This window comes from Neophocaena asiaeorientalis, unplaced genomic scaffold (genome assembly GCF_003031525.2).
Source record: "Neophocaena asiaeorientalis asiaeorientalis breed wild unplaced genomic scaffold, Neophocaena_asiaeorientalis_V1.1 scaffold230, whole genome shotgun sequence".
Taxonomy (NCBI): Eukaryota; Metazoa; Chordata; class Mammalia; order Artiodactyla; family Phocoenidae; genus Neophocaena; species Neophocaena asiaeorientalis.
The window spans coordinates 1,746,770-1,766,044 of record NW_020175186.1 but is presented as its reverse complement, the minus strand read 5'-3'; the positions used below and the strand labels follow the sequence as shown (position 1 = coordinate 1,766,044).

General features: G+C 45.5%; 1 protein-coding gene across 2 annotated transcripts in view; it reads right to left on the bottom strand.

The window, feature by feature from the left end:
• Positions 1-19,275, bottom strand: part of NAV2 (neuron navigator 2) — a 274,074-nt gene that overhangs the window by 249,719 nt on the left and 5,080 nt on the right. For both annotated transcript variants that reach the window (XM_024764609.1, XM_024764610.1), the window contains exon 2: positions 12,383-12,435. In XM_024764609.1, the coding sequence (XP_024620377.1) occupies positions 12,383-12,385 (3 nt within the window). In that variant the 5' untranslated portion in view covers positions 12,386-12,435. The remainder of the gene's footprint in view (positions 1-12,382; positions 12,436-19,275) is intronic.

The window sequence follows — 19,275 nt, the reverse complement described above, 5'->3', positions numbered from 1 at the left end:
ACATTTATTTTTGGCTGCGTTGGGTCTTCGTTGCTGCGCCCAGGCTTTCTGTAGTTGCGGCACGTGGGGGCTACTCTTCGTTGTGGTGCGCAGGCTTCTCTTGTTGCCGAGTACAGGCTCTAGGCGCGCAGGCTTCAGTAGTTGTGGCACGCGCGCTCTAGAGCACACGCTCCGTAGTTGTGGCACACAGGCTTAGCTGCTCCGCAGCATGTGGGATCCACCCGGACCAGGGCTTGAACTGGTGTCCCCTGCGTTGGCAGGCGGATTCTTAACTACTGTGCCACCAGGGAAGCCCCGATAAGGTAGGTATTATCATCACTCTCCCGATGGGGAAATGGAGGCACAGAGTGTTAAAGTGCCTTCCTAAAATCACGGTTTTAAATGGCACAGTTGCAATTCAAACACTTACTGGAAAGTGTTTTGTAAGCTCTGAAGTCTACACAAACATGGGGCATTAACAACTGAGCAGCAACAGCTTCACTATTGCTGAGGAGGAGAAAAATGACCGCCCCGTTTTGTCATTTCCCTGGCCCTCCAGTAGTAAGACAAGGCAAGTAATCAATCCATCTAAACTAAACCCAATCATTACATCAGAAAGACAAAGGGCTCTTCGCAGAGGAAGGAGTGACTTCTCCCACATCCTTCTGGACATGTTTTGTGGAAGATATTTATGTTCTTTTATAGTGTCTGAAATCTTCTAGGGCAGGATTTAAACCAATATAAACATTACAGGCATTATTTTGATGTCAAAATGCTCCCATAACAGGGATTTTTCAAACTACCATATGCCAGTGTTTAGAATTCCTGAGGAAGTTCATGATACTTATAAGAATACAATGGTTTGGGGATCAAAAACCTCAAATGTGTGCAGGGGGTAGGCAGGCAAAAACGAAGTAAAAGAGGCTGGGTATAAGACAATAGGGAATGGTGAGGAGTATGACCAACGCAGTCTACACCTACCTAAAGAGGACAGCTGCTATCCAGTTTTAGCCAATTATTACCTGTGGAGTGCCAATCCAGTACTGCCATTTTTTTTTTCCTAAAAAAAGCTGGAAGCTCATTGTTTGTGAAGTATATTGATTTTCATCGAATGGTTGGCAGCTGTTTAATTTTTGTTTTAAAAGGTCTTTTGGGACCTGAACTCAGCTTGTTGGCCACTGTTCTCTTCTCTTTGCTTAAGTGAGCACACTGGCTTTCACCTACTGACCAGTTCCCAACACGCAGACACCACAGGCTAACTATGCCTTACCAAAGTGCCAACAGGAATTCCTTGCTAAGTTCTAGTTCATGGGAAAAAAATAAAAAATAAAAAACAAAGATGCATACCAAAACACCCCTTTGATGCTAGGCTGAAACATAAGAACCCCATGAAGACATATGCAGGGAGATGGATCCAAGCATGAAGCCAGATGGCTTTTATATAAACCACAATCTACATGGTTATAAATCACCATCCAAATTCTCTTTCAGCTCAAGATCTGAAGCTATTCTCTCCCCACCCATCCACATACTTGCTTTAACCTTACGGGGCACCACATGTTGCCACTCAAAATGCCTCAGTTTCAAAGTAGGTGTAATGGGGATTTCTTCAGTTAATACTCACTGAGCATCCACCAGATGTCAGGTGGTATGGGCAGATGGAGAGATGAGACCCCGCCCTCAAAGAAGTTAACGTCTGGTGGGATGCAGGCAGTTAAGGACAATGTGCTAAAGGATTATCGCCTGGGTTTTCAATGGAGGAAACCAAGGGTCACAGAGCTTAAGTGAACTGGAAGAGGTAGAGAAGACACTTGCAAACTCCAAGACCACAGCTGCAGACACAATTCAGATCCTATCAACTTAGAACTTACCACAGTTCTCAGACAAGAGGATGTCTAAGGCGTCCTCATCCTTCCAAAAAGTAAACTGATCGGTTCATTCAAAATATTTAGTTGAACCTTATTGTGGTGATCACAACATATACAAATGTCGAATCATTATGTTTGTACACCTGATATGAATGTGATGGTATACGTCAATTGTATCTCAATCAAAAATATATAGCGTTCCTAAAAAATTAGTTAAAATTAAATAAACCTTTAGAGAGATTAATTTTTAAAAATTTAAAGAACTTTGCAAACTGATAGATGTTTAAATGCATATTTGCACAGCCATATCCCAAAAGAAGTTTTTTTTTATTCGGCTCTAAGATAAGGTTGGCAAAGTAAGGTCACCAAACCAGGAGCTTCAGCGTCACCCAAGAGCTTGTTACAAATGCAAATTCTCCAGCTCCTTCCCAGACCTACTGCATCAGAAACTCTGGGGGTGGGGCCCAGCACTGTTTGAACAAGCCCTCCAGGTGGTTCTCCTACTCACTAAAGCTGGAGCCCAGTGGCTATCGTAGGTTTTGCCAAACCTCCAAACGCTCCTTCCCTTATTAATGAAAATAACCTGTTATCACTTCCATACACTTATAAAAGACTGGATTTGGGAATTTCTTGGTTTAGGATTACTTAAGTTTCTTGAAAGCATTTTAAAGTGCCTAGTATTTCACACATGAAACCTTGAGGGGTACCATCGCCCCACTCTCTGGGAAGCTCCCAGACGGCTGGACCATTTATTGTTTGGCTCAGTCATCTGAGAAAGATTAGCTGAGCATTTCCAACGTACCTAGCACTAGGCCAGGTGCTGGAAACATGGAGCTTTTCACTGAACTAAAAGATAAAGAAAACACTCTGTATGTACTACAAAGCCTTGACGGGATTACCTAGCGTATGAAATACAAGTCTCTCATAAAGTGTGCTTAAGTGTCGTGTCGTATTAATTACAAGACAAACACACGTTAGTTAGGGAGCATAGTACTTACTCCTGAGTTTACATTCACATCAGGAATACCGCGTATCCACTTCTAAAAGACGAAATGGCACTTGCCACTCCCGGTATCTGAGCTCAGTATCTGAGGCAGCCCATGATATGGTCACAGTGCTGGAAACTAAATGTGGGCCTCTGTCTCCGCACACTTCTTTGCAATGACCTGCAGTAAATGTACAGATGTGCAAAACTCCATTCCAAAGTGTTCTATCACGGGAGGCAACTTCCAGTCAACTCAGAAACTTAACAGGCACACAGTGGCAAAATGAGCCTCTGCTATAAACCCGAACAGCTTGCTAATACACTCAGAGTTACTTTGCTTGAATCCCAGAGTGTATTAGTTTCCTACTGCTGCTGTAACAAATGACCACAAACTTAGTAGCTTAACACAACATAAATTTATTATCTTAAAATTCTGGGAGAAAAAAAAAAAATAAGGACTTTCCTGGCTGTCCAGTAGTTAAGACTCCATGCTTCCACTGCAGGGGGCACAGGTTCGAACCCCAGTTGGGGATCGAAAAAAAAAAAAAAAAATTCTGGGAGGTCAGAAGTCCAAAATCACACACCACTGTATATAAAATAGATATCTAATAAGGACCTACTGTGTAGCACAGGGAACTCTACTCAATACTCTGTAATGGCCTCTATGGGAAAAGAATCTAAAAAAGAGTGGATGTATGTATATGTATAACTGATTGGGTCAACTATGCTCCAATAAAAATTAAACAAACAAAAAAAGAAGTCCAAAATCAAGTTTCAGTGGGCTAAATCAAGGAGTCCGCAGGGCTGCGTCTACTCTGGAAGCTCTAGGGGAGAATCTGTCCCCTTGCCTTTTTTATTAGCTCTGGAGGCCACCTGCATTCCTTGGCTCACGGCCCATTCTTCCATCTTCAAAGCCAGACAAGTAGCATCTTCCAACCTCATTCATTCTCTCCCTCTCCCCTTCCCCCACACTCCCCATGTTCCCTCCCTCTCTTCCTCTCTCTCCTCTGACCTGCTTCCATGTTCCACGGTCACATCTTCTCTCTCTCACCTTCCTGCCTCCCTCTTAGAAGGATCCTTGTGATCACACTGGGCCTGCCCAGATAATCCAGGATAATCTTCCTGTCTCAAAATCCCTAACTTAATCACCTCCGCAAAGTCCCCTTTGTCATTTAAGAGAACATATTCACAGGTTCCGAGGATTAGAATGTCGAAGTCTTTGAGGGTCCACTGTTCAGCCTACCACACTGGTACCTACTTTTTGAATATGAAAAGCCTTTTTAATGCACAAGTTAATAGTTAGGAAATACGTGACTTGTCAACAGAGAAGGGAATGACAGTCTAATGTGCTCTCTTCATGAGCCAGGTGCTTTTAATACCGTCTCTCATTCATCCCTGGCAACCCTGGGGGCAACTTCCATAATTATCTCCCTTTTACAGAGAAGGAAAAAGACTCGGATTTTCAGTAACTTGCTCAGCACACCGGCCCAGTATGTGAGACCCAGGTCTGCCTGATTCCAGAGTCCATGCTTATTCTTTTTAATCCCAAATCTCCTTGCCATGATGGAATGCCTCATCCCGAAGCTCTGCCCTTACCTACATGAGGAGACAGTATTACAAATATAATGTTTGCACCTCCACGTCAGTCATTTTCTCTTCTTCCATCTATTTCCTTATATGTAGGATAGCATAACAGTTAAGAGAATGGATTCTCGAGCCAGGCTTCCAGGATTCAAACCCCAGCTTGTCGCTTACTAGCTGTGCGACCTGAGGAAACTTACTAAACCTGTCTCTGCCTCAGTTTCCTCACCTGTGAAGTGGAAATAATAAAGGTACCTGCTCTCATAGGGTTTTATGAAAATAAAACCAGTTACAATGCAGATAAAATGTCTAAAACATTGCCCCAATGTACTGTATATGTATTTGCTATTAATATTATATAAAAACCCGGACAGAATCAGGGACAAAGGCAATAACCCTAGGCTCTACAGCATGAGGGGGAAAGAACGAGATGTTCTTCAATGTGCCTCACATTTGGCCCCTGGCAGAGCACAGCAAATGGCATCAGGGTCCAAGTTCTCCATACCCTTTAATGGAATGAACAAAATATATTTCTTACTCCATAGGGTTGTTATGAGAATGAAGTGGGTTAAAACATGTAAATCACTTAGAACAGTAATTGTCTTCATTTTTATTATCAATGTTAATCATCTCTGGTAACTGTAAAGATGTCTAAACATGCTTACCTCAAGCAACGTAAAAGAACTCAGTAAATGAAAAATTAGCTGCCATGTTCTATTTGGATCCTCTGGATAAACCAAGGGAGAAAAGAATTAAGAGAAGGAAAGACATTTCTAGAATAGTGCTAAATATCCATTTCTTAAATCCCATAAAGAACTTCCAAGTGAACACCCAGCGCTCAAATCACTGCTCAACAGTAGATTATGATATGAGAATAACAGTATGTTATAATCCTCTAGCCCCATGGACACATCCAGGCCAGCTCCCTCTTTGGTCTTTCCATCTGTCCGCCCATCCACCCAACGTTTATTAACCACCTACTATATGCTAGTCATCTAAGTGATAGGTGCTTAGATCCTCAGGTGAAAGATACAGCATCTCCTTCAAGAAGACAACTGAACAGACAACCACAAAGAGCAGGTTATGAGACATGCTTTCACACCTGGGAACACAAGGGACAAAAGGCACCTAATTATCTCAGTTACTTGAGTTAACAGTTAACCTGAATATTCAAGGTTACATTGCCCAGGTGGGACAGTCATCAGGTCTTCCTGGCAGACTGGACAGCTTGCGTCAAAGTACAAGGCACGAAAGTACAGGGCCTCCTTGGGGCACCCCAAGTTCCAGTATGGCTGGGGGTATAGAGTTTGAGTGGCCAAGTGGCAGGAGATGGTGGTAACTAGATTGTGAAGGCCCTTCTATTGTGTGCTCGAGTATGGAGAGGTAAATGGGGAGCCAATGATGGTTTTGAACAGAGAGGTGACCAAAGAGGTAAGAGACAGACATGGAGATGGCCGCCATCTTTGAAAGAGAATGTCAGCCACAACACATGCAGTGATGCTGGATGTGCCCCCTGAACGGGAAGCAGTGGATGCTTCCTGCCCATGTTGGCCCTGGACTCTCCACTTTGTTTTAGATTCTATGGGGCCCATGGACGTTCATTCTTGGTTTTGTAACGTGTGTGCCCTTAGGGTCATGTAAAAATAGGTCCAAGGGCCCAGGGAAGAGGCAACTCAGCTGCCCAAGGCTCTCAGACACTCCCCAGGCATGTGGCCAGCTTTCTGGCAGCTGTTGGGAGGGCTCAAGGTCACTGGGGCTGGAAACCTGATCTTCTTACAGACAGCCTTCTCCTGGCCCAGGAAGCTCTGTGCAGAACGCAGTCGGAGGTACCTGGCGCCAGGGCTCTTCCTGGGCTTCTCAAGAGGCTGCCTTTCACTGGGGGCCACCTGCCCCCTTTTCAGCTCTTGAGTTCCCATCGACAGGTCAACTCAGGCAATCTCCAGAAATACTCACTCTCCTCCCTTCTCACTAACTCTCAGCTAAACCCAGCTGGCTCTACTGTGCTCACGAGTGAGAAATAAGGGACTGGTGAGGTGGAGGCTATTACACCCTTTCTCTGTCGCAGAAGGGACCACCACAGGCTCTCCAAATAGACAGACTTGGGTTCAAGCTCCAGCTCTGCCTCCTAGGCAAGTAGTCTGAGGCCAAAAAACCTTTTAAAGCTCAGTCTCCACGTGCAAAATACAAACAATAATTGCACCTATTCATAGGGCTGTCACTTCCCACATTTCCCGGGGGAGGAAGTACAGTGCCGGGAGGCCAAGTGGCTTAGCCAGGGCCACGGCGGTAATCCCCTCACCCAAAGGTAGGCTGGCCGCTCTTGAAACATCTATTTCTTTAAAAATACTGGGGTATCTTGAAAAACCTCATCCTATGAAGAGCTAACATCAACTGTGTGCTTCCTCTGTGCTCAGCAGCACGCGGGCATGTCGTACAGATGGTCTCACGCACACCTGAAAAGCACCCTGGGAGGCAGGAGTTGTTACTAACCCCGTTACAGAGACTGGTCCCCTGAGATCCTAAGGAACATGCCTCGGGTCACAAGCAGCTGACCGTCAGGGTCCATGCTCTTAGGCCTGAGGCCTTGTAACCTCCAGAGGTTAGAGGTGAAGACGACCTAGTTGATGGTCTCTCTTCCCACAGGAGACTTAGGAGGACCAGAGAATGGGCCGGATCTATCCAGAGCTGGAAGCTGATGCCCGGGTAAGGGGTCCCTAGGCTTCATTGCGCTGTGTATTTTCAGGGGCTGGCCTTCTGAAAGGGGGCTTCAGGGGCAAATGTGACAGTGGGGAGGGGGAGGGAAGAGGCAGGTGAAAGGGAGATGCTACGATGGCCCTCCCTGGGCTGCCTACTTCTATGTAAAGCACTAATGCGGTTTTTGTCACTTTCACATGTGGGGTGCCACCTACAATTTTATTTGGGAAAAAAGCGTGGGGGTTCTGCTCATGGAACAGAAGTTTGAAAACCAGTGTCCTATCCTTCTGTGTCTAAGAGCCAATTCCTCTTGTTTTGGGAACCTAGCGGCTGGCTTTTTCCCCAGGGGCCTCTGAAAGGACAGGGTGACGAGCAGACCAGTGCCCTGAGCAGCAGGCATATCGAATGCGCGGGTCTGTGGAGCCCCAGAGGACTTTGGGATCCGTGAGCTGCTCAGGCCGTATGCAAAATTCCGGGGTATGTGTGATCCGGGGAGGAGAGGGCCGGGAGCTCTTCTCAGATTTCGCAAGGGTTCCATGTCCCCCAGTACCTGAATGGCTACTAAAACAAATTATCATCATTGGAGAAACCACCGCTGACTGAGTGCTGACCATGTGCTATGGAGAAAGGGGGTGATGAGGTCACCTACCGCAAAGGGCTGTTGGGAGGATGAACTAAGAGGTTATTTGTGAAGCACTTAGGACGGCACCTGGCACACAGCAAACACTGTTTGGCTTTATGGCTTATTTTCATCACCATTACCGTCGTTATCACTTTGACTGCCTCATTAGTCCCCACAAAAACTTGAGGAGGTTCGTATTATTATCAACCCCACTTTATAGAACAGGAAACAGAGGCTTCAAGAGGTTAAATAATTAGCTCAAGGCCACAGAAGAGCAGAGAAGGAACTCGAAGTTGGCCCGTCTGGTTCCCAAGCCCAGGCAGGCCCTCGGTCTAGAAGGGTTGAGGGAAGTAGGCAGGACTCCCTGAGGGCCCAGGAGGAGGTGGGCAGGCAGGTGAGAAGCACTGAGAGGACCCAGATGACCCCGGGCCAGAGCAGAAAACAGGCCAGGGCTTTCCACTGAAAGCGCCTGAAAGGACAGGCAGCCTTCCTAACTTTGCACCTCTTCTAATCGACAACGCAAAGCCAAACCACTTAAAATAGTAAGGATGAAAAAAGAAAACCACCCCCCGCTGCTCCTTTCCTAGGCTCCAAAGTGAGCCAGCATCTTGGAGTACAGCGGGTTCAAGGCACAAGGCAGTGGCAGCCCCAGCGTCCACTGGCTGTGCTCCAAGCAATGTTTCTCCTTCCAAACACACACGTAACCCTGCTGAACACACCACTTGAAAGCCAAAAAGATGCCCCACGCGTTGCCCTGGCAATGCTAAACAGACGAAACATTTTAACCAGCTCTGACGCACATACACAAACCTATTTAAGGGCCAAATGGATGGATTGGGGGGGTGGGTGAGGAGGTGGGGGGAATGTTGTTTCTACAGCTCCATCTCCGAGGATTTGGCCCCCAAAGCATCTATGTCAGACTGAAAGAGAGCAAAGGACTCCTTCAGCACAAGCTGAGGCCAGGCTTGCTCGGGAAGGGGAAGCCACTGCCATGCTTCTGCATATCGGCTGCAGGCACGGTCCTGTTTTACGAGGCCCACGAGAGGATCACAGGAGATGCCGAAGGTCCTGGCTCTGCCTCTCCCTGCGGACAGCCCTCCAGCTGCCGGCACCAGTGTCTCTTGATACGCTGGCCTACAGCAGGGTCGGGAGGGTCGAGTGTGCCCATGAGAGTGAACGGCCTTAAAGTACTGCGTGGAGGCCTGTGAGTGCTGATATTAACAATATTAGCCACCATTTCTCACATCCCATGGTTCAACTGTCATCCACAGGAGTTGATCGCCACGGGTATTTTCCTTTAGAAAACTTCACTCCAGGGTCCAATGGGGCTGTTCCCTGAGGCGCTGCCCCCTGGGGGGTGACGATGAATACAGAAGACTTGGCCCAGGTCTGAAAAGACCACCATGCTTCTGGGGTCTGTCGCACTCTGGTCTCTTCCATGCCCTATTCCTCACCTCGGATACAACAGGACGAAGTGTTGACACTGAGGAGAGGCCAGAAGAGTCTCACCAGACACAGCTGATGGCACACGGTAGGATCCATGAACAAAGGTTGCAAAACCTTCCTCTGCAGGGTCCGGGATATCCTCAGGTAAACAGAATCTCCAGCAATGGGAATCGTCTTCCACTCATCATTCCCTGTGGTGAACCCTCTTGCCTTTCAAGACTCAACCCCTAAAAGTTATTCCTAAGCCTCCCCTTGTCCTGGAGTGGAATGGCCCCCACTGTGCCATGCACAGATGTCTATGGGAGCAGTTGCACTATTCCAGTGTTCTAATTGTTCCCTGGTCTCCTGCCCACTCATCACTGAGCTCCCTGAGGGCAGGGACCCCATCTTGTTCACTGGGGTACTAACCTGGTCTAGTCCAGTGCCTGGCATCAGTCGGCACTCTGTGACCGTGTGCTGACAGACAAGCTAAAAGTAAACAGTGCCATGCCCATAATGTTTGCGCATCAAGGCCTCTGCAATTCTCTAGTCCATAGGCCACAAGGGTCTGCTTTCACTTCCACATCCTCTGGGAAGAGAGCAGAAATGGAGGCAGAGCCTGGAGCTCAGGAGTTGGAGAGCAGAGCTCCGGGCAGCCTGGTAGGTCAGGAGGAGGGAGATACGAGAGGAGGAAGAGGCACCCCACCTGTAAAACTAAAGCTCTCGTGCCTACCCACCGATTAGCTAATGAAATAATTTGCCCCTTGAAAACTGAAATAGCACCCATTCCCCTGCTCTGAAGCAAAAATTGTTTTTCTTTGTCTCCGTTATTTAAGGCCTCTGAAGATGCTCTGTTTATGTGAGCACAGTCACTCTGTGCTGATGATTTTCAGTGGAGTCATAGCTACCCTCCCAGCAGGTACACTCTCCAATTCTCTCGTTGTGCGTCATCTTCCTTTTGCCAACATGATGCTCTCCGTGCGTGTTCCCTTCTGGTCTCCTCCAAACAGGCAACATTTAGCAAACAACAACAAATCTTTATCATTGGCTGCCCTAAATAAAGCCTAATTGGGAGTTTAACCTTCTATGAATCTAGAAATGGTAGCTCATCTGCTATGCCATCTTCCCAAATGATACTTCCCATGAGTAGGGATGCTTTAACTCTGTACGTGCTCACACACACATACACACAGGTTTCCTATTAGCCAGAACACCACCTGTGCTTGTGTGGAAGCAGCACTTCCTGTGTGCCCTAGGTGAGCTCTGCGTTATGGATTTGTCACTGCTTTGTGATGTAGGTGAAAGGACAATGGCCCCGAGTCCTTATCATTGCCTTTCTCATTTCCTACAGAATGGAATGACTGTGGTGGAGGTTTTGACCTTTTCCTGGACTCACATCCTGTCTGCTGAATTATTCTCTGCCACTTTTACCACCAGACCTTGTCTGCCCACCCCACCCCCTCCCGCCCCTGAGCTGGACCTAATTACCACAGACAATTTTAGGATTTTATATTCCTGTGTTCTTAAAAAAAAAAAGAAAGAAAGAAAACACAGTGCATGAAGAAAAACCCAATACTTCCATAGCTGAAAGAGTTACAGAGAAACCACAAAATTGCATTGGTGCTATGTAGCATTATACATAACATATTTACATAAACTAAATTGGCACAGAAGAATCTGAGGTGACGGTATTATTTTGTAAGCTTGAAAGTGGACTTTAACAGCAAACATCTCCAACAGAAGGTACAGAAAATACAAATGCACCAAACAGAATAAAAGGTTCACTACCTTAAGCTGTCAGTCGTACATATGCATTATAATGGGCTGGGACAAACGCATCCATCTCTATCCCAGGCGGAAATACTACATCTCTTTCATGAGAAGCTATGACTGCATGTGTAAAATGCTTGCACTAAAATTAAGTCTTCTATCTTCCAAATTTTCTCAATTATTAATACACCAGACAGCTGTAGTAGCTCTGGCAAAAATAGCAGCCAAGCTTTTCCAAAAGTCAAAGCAGCCATGAGACGTCTGCATGGGGACTTTCCTATGTGAGGACGGGCTGCTCTCTGGATCAAACAGAGAGAAAGAAAATCTCCAGCGGAACAACAACAAAAGAGAAACTCGTTTCAGAACTTAACGTGAAAAATGACATCCCCTGCCCCCACCAGGCACACTCACTCCTCTTTATAATAAGAAACTTTGCGTGTCTAGATAAAAAGTTGACGGAAAGTCTATCTTGTCCACTCACTGGGATAACAAACAATTCAGAAAATTAAACAGTAAATCCAAGGAAGGCCAATCACTTCAGTGTGTTCTGGAATGACACTATCCAATTGTGTCTACTCAAAGGGAGGAGGGTGAGGTTAGAAAACAAATTATGCTTTTTTTTTAGATTTCTGGAAGCAAATTAATGTCCAGGAGAAAAGGTTGTCCTTCAGTTGCCACCTTCATATTTTAAACAGGTCTTAGCGTCATCTTAACAGAGTCTGATAATATACAATCTTTGTGGAAAAATTCATATTTGAAAAGCATTTCTAAGGGAAAAACTAAGCACTCAGATTGTGTCACAATTCAATGCTCCCTGAACTCAACAGTGATCATGAATTTTCATTCAAAGATTATGTGCAGGACATGCAACAAGAACAGAATAGACTTTTAAAGATTTTTTAAAGTTATAATATCAGAGCTTAAGCATATCACGCCAGAGAGAATGTCACTTGTCAAGGTTACGTCGTGAATGGTCTGGATGTGACTGGACATTTCACATTTCCTGTCACAGTTGTGATTTCACATCATTCTAACCTTTAAAGGCCATCAGACCACATGTCCCAATCTCTGATGGCTGTTATGATACCATCACTCCATTTGTGCCCCAGCACCATACATAAACAGAAATTGTTGTGGGTCTTTTGAGGAAAAAGCGAGAGTCATATCAGCCCAAGTTCTAAACAAGGGTATGTTTGCAGCAGTTCTGCATAACTTGTTTCTAAGAGCAAGGACCATTTTCACTGTCTCACGACCTACGTAAAAATCACAGCCATCTTCGAATAAATGCCAACGAATGTCAGACAAGCAAACCATGGCTATTTGGAAATGGCTCTTAGTTTATTAATATAATCCCCCAGAGTAAAGCTTGTGGTGTGAATGTTTTCAAGATGGTCAATATCATTTAGAGGCAGGGCTTACTAACATAACATAAACACTCACTGCCCGTGTACCACTTACCATTTGCGATCTGTTCTTTGGACAGCCATTGATGTCTTCAATCTTCTCATTTGCTGAAAAAAGAAACACAAGTCAGAAAAATAAATAATCATCACAGACACTTTGAGCAGTGATGTTCAGGACCCCTGAGGCCAAGAAAATCCTAAGGCCCATACTGGGGTTTGTCCAACCAACACAGGCATGTGAAATACTGAGACGCATCTAGCAAGCTTCAGGACTTACTCATTGAGCTGCCGCCCTCCAGGGACAGCTGGGGCAAGGTCGCTGTCATCTAAGGCAGAGACAACTGCATTGATGACAGTCTTGGAGTGATGGGGCATGGTGGAAATGTCTGGAGACTGGGAAACGGCCTGAGCTGTGACTGTGCTTTAGGCTCTTAAAAAGGCAACTGCAACTTGCCCACAAAAGATAGGGTGCTTCAGAGTGGATCCATCCAGCCACAACACAGCTCCTGGGGACAAAAGCCATAGATGACAGCATCTCACCCCATCTTTAGCCAGAAATGCTAAGATTGCTTTTGTTTGTCCTGATTCTATTCCCGAAGTGGTGGCCAATGGAAGAACAAGAGAGTGAGGCTTTAAAAATGGCACATCCATGCTCATACAGTAAGTCCAGATTAGATCTAGAACACACACTATTGAAGTCAAAAGAGTACCTACCTACCTACTTAGGGAAGTGATAGAAAGAGGCTGTACTGAATAAGCTGGAAATCAAATAAGTAACAGGGAAGAAAGGCCCAGCTTCCCATGGTGAATGTATTTCATCCTAAGTATGGAGGAATCCTTGCAAGACACAGCCCAAGACATCCGAGTTTGCAACTACAGTGCTAGAAGAAAGGCAGTACGTGTAGTGGCTTGGAGGCGAAGATACCCCAGTTTGAAGCTCAGCTTTATAGCTTCTCAGCTGTGTGATCTTAGCCATGTAACACAACCTCTCTGGGCCACAGTTTCCTCATCTATAAAATGGAGCTAATACTACCTACTTCACGGGAGGAGCTGTGAGAAGAAGATTACATGATGCCAGTAAAATGCTCAGTGCAGCGCCTAGCACAGCGAGTGTTCTATGTATGGTAGAGATCATTAATCCAATAATATATATTCTTATCATCTATGCAAAAATATATAAAATAAAATTTCCCTTTTTTGATGTCTCCATCTGAGTTAAGCCCAGAAACTCAGCTAGGAGTTCACGGTTAAGAATTACGGACTTGCCTCCTCTGTGAAGCCTTTATGAGATTCCTCCCCAATCCCATGTCCCTTTACTGCATGCCCCCTCCCCTAGAAGGGGAAGTCCCACTAGGTCTCTTTGCTCTCCCAGCACCCTGGACTTGCCTCTACTTTGCTTTTAAGTAACACCTAATGTGTAACTCCTTTTCTCGTCTCCCCCAGCTACGCAGACATGTAGATTTTGTTTTTCACACTTGTATCCTTAGGGCTCGACAAGTGTTTGCAAAATTGCATTTAAAAAAAATATATATATATATATATATATATATCACATCAGATTTTAATGACTATGACACGTAAAACTTCCATGAAGAGAAAAGACTTTGAAAAGTGTCTGAAAAGGATAACAGACTCAAAGTGTCCCAGGACATTAAGGTTTTAGAACACCTGAAACTAAATATAGCTCACTGTTACCTCAATTGGGTTTTTTTCCTCTAGTGTTTCTATCTTAAGAAGTAAAAAATAAGAAAGCAAGCTAGTGGCAGGAAATTATTTAAAAATCTAATTACTGGAGACAGCCTGGTTAGTATACATTCAGCCTGATCTACACCGTCTTTAGAACTGGCCCAAAGTAATAGATATTCAGGCTTATGACCCACCTGGGAGAGACCTTGGTCTTCAGAGAGCCAACTGAGTTTTCTCAGCTCTTAAGAACACTGGGATAGGCATTTTAGGAAGCTTCCTCCACCTGCTTTTCCCTACTCCCAAAAGAGGTGCCATAAAGCCTTTAAAAAGCTCCTAAAGGATGCCCAATGAATGGGATAACTCATGGATGTTTGTTCTTCAGTTCACCAGAAAATACAATGAGCCAGAATGTGTCACTAGCATGTAAACTCCACAAAAACAAGGATTTTCATCTGCTTTGTTTTCTACTATAACCCTAGAGCTTAGCACCGTGCCTGACACACAGTAGCCACTCAATATGTATTTGTTGAGGGGAACTAAGGAGTATTCTGAACATTCCAGTGAATCAAGTCAATATATACAAGTGAAAGAGCAGCTGCTCTTTCACTTGTATGTATCAATGTATGTACTGAAGGTGGAAAGAAAGAAAGATCCTTGACAAATGGCACTCCTTCATACATGGGAAGTTACGGCAGGCTTGCACTCTGACCTTGGATTTTGATACACAACACCGATACGGCTTTTGAGAATCAAGGCCACTCAAGGTATCTTCCAGTTGGATACTCATGACGGCCAAAGTCATACGGCACTGGATTCTGATCAACACCCAGTTCATTAGTGCTCATTAAAGTGAAGGATGGAAAACTATGATCCTGAGAAGTCATTTCAAAGCTTATTTATATACCTTCTGGATAAACAAAACCAAGGGATTTGGTCTAATTATCCCTCGAATTCCTTTTCATGGTCTGTCACCTAAACCACAGTCAGGTGCTCCTCGAATTCATTAGGCTCCTATAAGCCTAATGCTGCCATCTTACAACATTCAAAATAAACCAATGGGGTGAAGCCTATTCATGACCCTCTAAATAAAACATGGGAAGAGATCAAATGACTCAGCCCCAACTCAAAATAAATGTTGAATAAAAATGCAAAAAAGTCTGGACCTCCTAGTTTCCAATTTCATGTCATTTAAATACTTCTCCTTCAACTTAAATTCTCAAGAATTTCTGTGGTTGTCATAAATACTTAGAGCAATAATAGCAGCTCCGATTCTGCTGGTTAGAAGGAAGAAGAGCTTGGTCCTCAGAGCTGAATTTATTAACTCGGGGTAGGGGGTCTTTGGCTACAGCCCCAGAGAAGATAACCAGAGAAGCAAAGGCATTTGTCCCCCGAAGTCTTCAACTGTGATTAAAACCGGCATCCTCAAGTGCCAACGGTAATTTATTCATTCCAGCAAAATCTCTAATGTGGTGACCTGTCTGCACACAAGGTGACAACTTAGTAACTGGAAAGCATCAGTGCACTTTGAGAAGAATGGGATCAAGCTCATCACCTCTCAGAAGACCTCCTCGGAAGGGTTCCAAGCATTTCAACAGCCCAAGCATCTATGCATGGTATCTAGGCATGTGCAGGGCAGCTGGCAGCCCTGCCAACGTCTAGCAAAATTGGCTGCCCTCACTGAAAGGCAGATGACTTACCCAAGGCCACGCCATGGTAGCAGGTCATCAACAGAAAGAAGGTAGGGTCCTGCGTGTTGCCTGAATTTCCTGGTTGTGCTCAGGGGCAGCCCAAATGGTGGCGGAAAGTGAGCTGCTCTCATCCCCTCTCTGTCTTGGCTTCCTCCTTCTCTCCAAGCCTCCTTTGTTTACCCTGTTTCCCTCCCTCTCTCTCTCCTCTTTCCTCCCTGTCTCCCGCCCCTTCTCTCCTTCGCTCACTCCAACCCCTTCTGGCATCCTCCCTGCGTGACAGCAATGTAGGCAGGAGGGGGGAGGCCTGTCTCTCCCTCTTGATTCACGCTGTTTATCCTGGCCTCGCAAACCTTTCTAATAACTCACGGACATGGCACCGTGATGGGCTGGCAGGCAACTGCCGGCTTCGGGCAGCTCATGACTCAAGAAGATTATCATACTAATAAGAGGCCGAACACAGACACCCAACCCTCAGCCACTAAAGCAAGGGCACTAAGAGGCAGCAGCAAAAGGTCTATTATCTGCCTAATGGGCAGAAGGCAATGATGGAAAAGTGTGGCCCCCAAGATATGCCACTATCTGGTAAGACCAGCCCTAGGATGGATGGATGAAGAGATGGCTAGACCCTAGGGCCCATCTGGGCTAGATGGAGACTTAGGTAGGAGCAATGTCTGTGAAAAGCATCTAAGGTTTTCCTTCATGTTACACACCTTAGCTTTTAAAGGATTCCAACTCTCCATCATTAGAAAAAGTAGAGGAGGGAGTAAGATTCCCAAGCTGAAAGCCGACTCTTCGATCACTGGCCTTTGTTCTTTAGGTTAAAGCCCAGAATTCACTGCCCTGTACCTGGTAGCCTGGCCTTATTTTGCCTTGTTGAGCCTCTGACTCTCTACCCTCCAGCCTTTCTGTGCATTATTTCCTCCACCAGGAAAGCCCTCCCTGACCACTTTACCCAGCTAACTCCAAATCTGAGGTCTTGGCTTATAGATAAATTCCTTGAGGAAACGTTCCCGGATTCCTACCCTCCCAACCCAGCCCCCCAGCTCCCCAGTCATGGGTCTGGCCTCATAGCACACGGATCCTTAATCATTAAGCACAACATTCCTCCCTCCCAGGCCTAGGAACAGGTTGTCCCTTCAAAGGACAATCTCCCTGACTGCAGGTTTTGATGGACCTTCATTTAGATGTGCTCTTTTGAACTATTTTGAAGTAACTTCAAACCTACAGAAAAGTTACAGGAACAGTACAGAGAATTCCCGTATAGCATCATCCATTCTCATCTTCTCCCTCTCTCGCTCCCTCCCTCTTTCTCTCTATAGACACTTGTTTAAAAATTCTGAATCAATTTAGTGTAGGCTACATAGATCATGTCCCTCACTCTTAGTGTGTATTTCCAAAGGACAAGGATATTATTTCATGGGACAATTTTAAAATTCTGAAAATTTAACATTACTGTAATTCCAATATTCCAATTTTGTCAACTGACTCAAAATTGTCCTTTGTAGCATTTTATGCCCCTGTACGGGATCCAGTCCAGGATCATGCGGTACATTTAGTTGTCAGGTCTCTTTAATCTCTTTTCCTCTGGAACAATTTCTAAGCCTTTTATATCTTTCACAGCACTGACATTTTGGAACAATTCAGGCCAGTTTTTTTTTAACAGAATGTTCCACAATTTGGGTTTGTCTGAGATTCCTCAGGATGGGTTTCAGGTTTTCCATCCCTGATTGCAATGCAACACTAAGTGACGTTGCACTCTTTTCGAGGTACCACGTCAGGAAGGACGTGACACCCAGCTGCTGCTCACCAGCGATGTACTTTTGATCACCTGGTCACGATGCCTCATTCTCCCATGTGGTTACTATAGCTCCCTTTGCAGCTAACAAGCCATCAGTGGAGAGCCACTGTGAGACCATGTAAATAGCTGCTCTCCATCAAACTTTCTCCTCTCGATTTCAGCATGCATTGATGATTCTTGCCTTAACTAACCTTTACCATGCAACTCTTCTACATTAGTGAGTCAGCATTCACCCCAACAGCTGAGTTCTCTCTTCTCCACTGACAGATCATCTATTTATGTATCTATCAATACAGATTTGTAGATTCCTATTTTATTCCACAGTTATAACCCACAATGGTCCTCAATTATTTTGATGCTCTAGTTGTCCCAGATTAGCTTGCTCTTTGTAGCCCTGGAGGGCAGAACTAGCACTTGTAGGGAGACGCTACCAAGGAGGGGCAGATTCTGACTTAATGAAACAAGAGCTTTTAAAAAATTCTAACTCTCCGTCGTTAGAACTGGTTGAGGAGGTAGTAAGTTGCCCATCTGCTGACTAGTTTACTAGACTCTGCTGACTACTTTTCACGGAAGCAACTCACACATCAGGTTGAGGCTTTTAAAAGGTCCCTTCCAAACCTTAGAGTTGCAGCAGAATCCTGGAAGGGAGGAGGGTGTGAAATACAGTTTAGAGGAGTGCTCAGAAGAACACTAAACACTGGTAAGGGAAAACATCTGGGCCACCTTTAGGAAACAATCCGAGCCAGGCTTAGGGAAGCAAGGGTTGCAGTGAATAAAATTCTCATCCCTAATCTCCTCACCTCTTCTTGAACATCACTGCACGCCAGGTGCCACGTTAAATGCTGTGAATCTAGAAAGAAAGATGACTCACACCCAGGCCTGGAGAGACCCGGGCCCGATACAGCAGTCAGTAGGATGACAGAGGAGGGTCCCTCCAGCTCTGCCTGGGGGAGCTAGGAAGTATCAGGGAGAAACTGACCTTTCAAGAATGAGTAGGAGCTCTCCAGCCAAAGAGCAACTGTGACCACTAGAATTCTGTCCAATACAAGATGGAGTCACTAGGACTCCAATTCTGGTTAAATCTTAGGGAGAACAGACAGAGATACACCCACCCCCAACACACACGTGTGTCTGTATATATATATACACACACACATATATGTATATATTAAAAACACGCACACATACAAATATATATTTTTACATTTTCCTTTTATAGGCATATGTGTGGGGGAAACATGGAGCATAGCGGTTAATAGTTTAGCATCCCGGTCAGAGTGCTGTCCCCTCCTGCCACCCCCCGCCAACCAAGAGATCTGTGTTCATAAGACACTCTGAGATGAAATGTTCTGAACTGGCTGATGGACAGTCTAGGGAAGAAGTCACATAGGAGATGCCTATGTTTACCTGCCTTCTCATCTCCCCGTATCCTGGGCCACTGTTCTCCACACCCAGAGCAGAGGGTGTGAGCCTGGCACAGTCAGGGGTGGAGTTCCATGTGTTGACATCTGGCCTTACTTAGTAGCGAGTCCCTGGGCAGAGGGAGCCTCTCCTGGAGGGCTGGGGGGGAAGCAACTTGGTGGCCTGAGTGGCAGCCTGCACCAGTGGTACTAGCTTGAGCCTCTGAAGTCAGAGTCCAATAGTTCAGGCCCAGAAAGGTCACTGTCTAGGGAGGTTCATCTCATCTGAATAGATTCAGAGACGCATCCTCCTGAGCAATGATTAGAAACTGTGCTAGCTTACGTCTCCCTAGCGCCGCGCTTAGTGAATATGCAA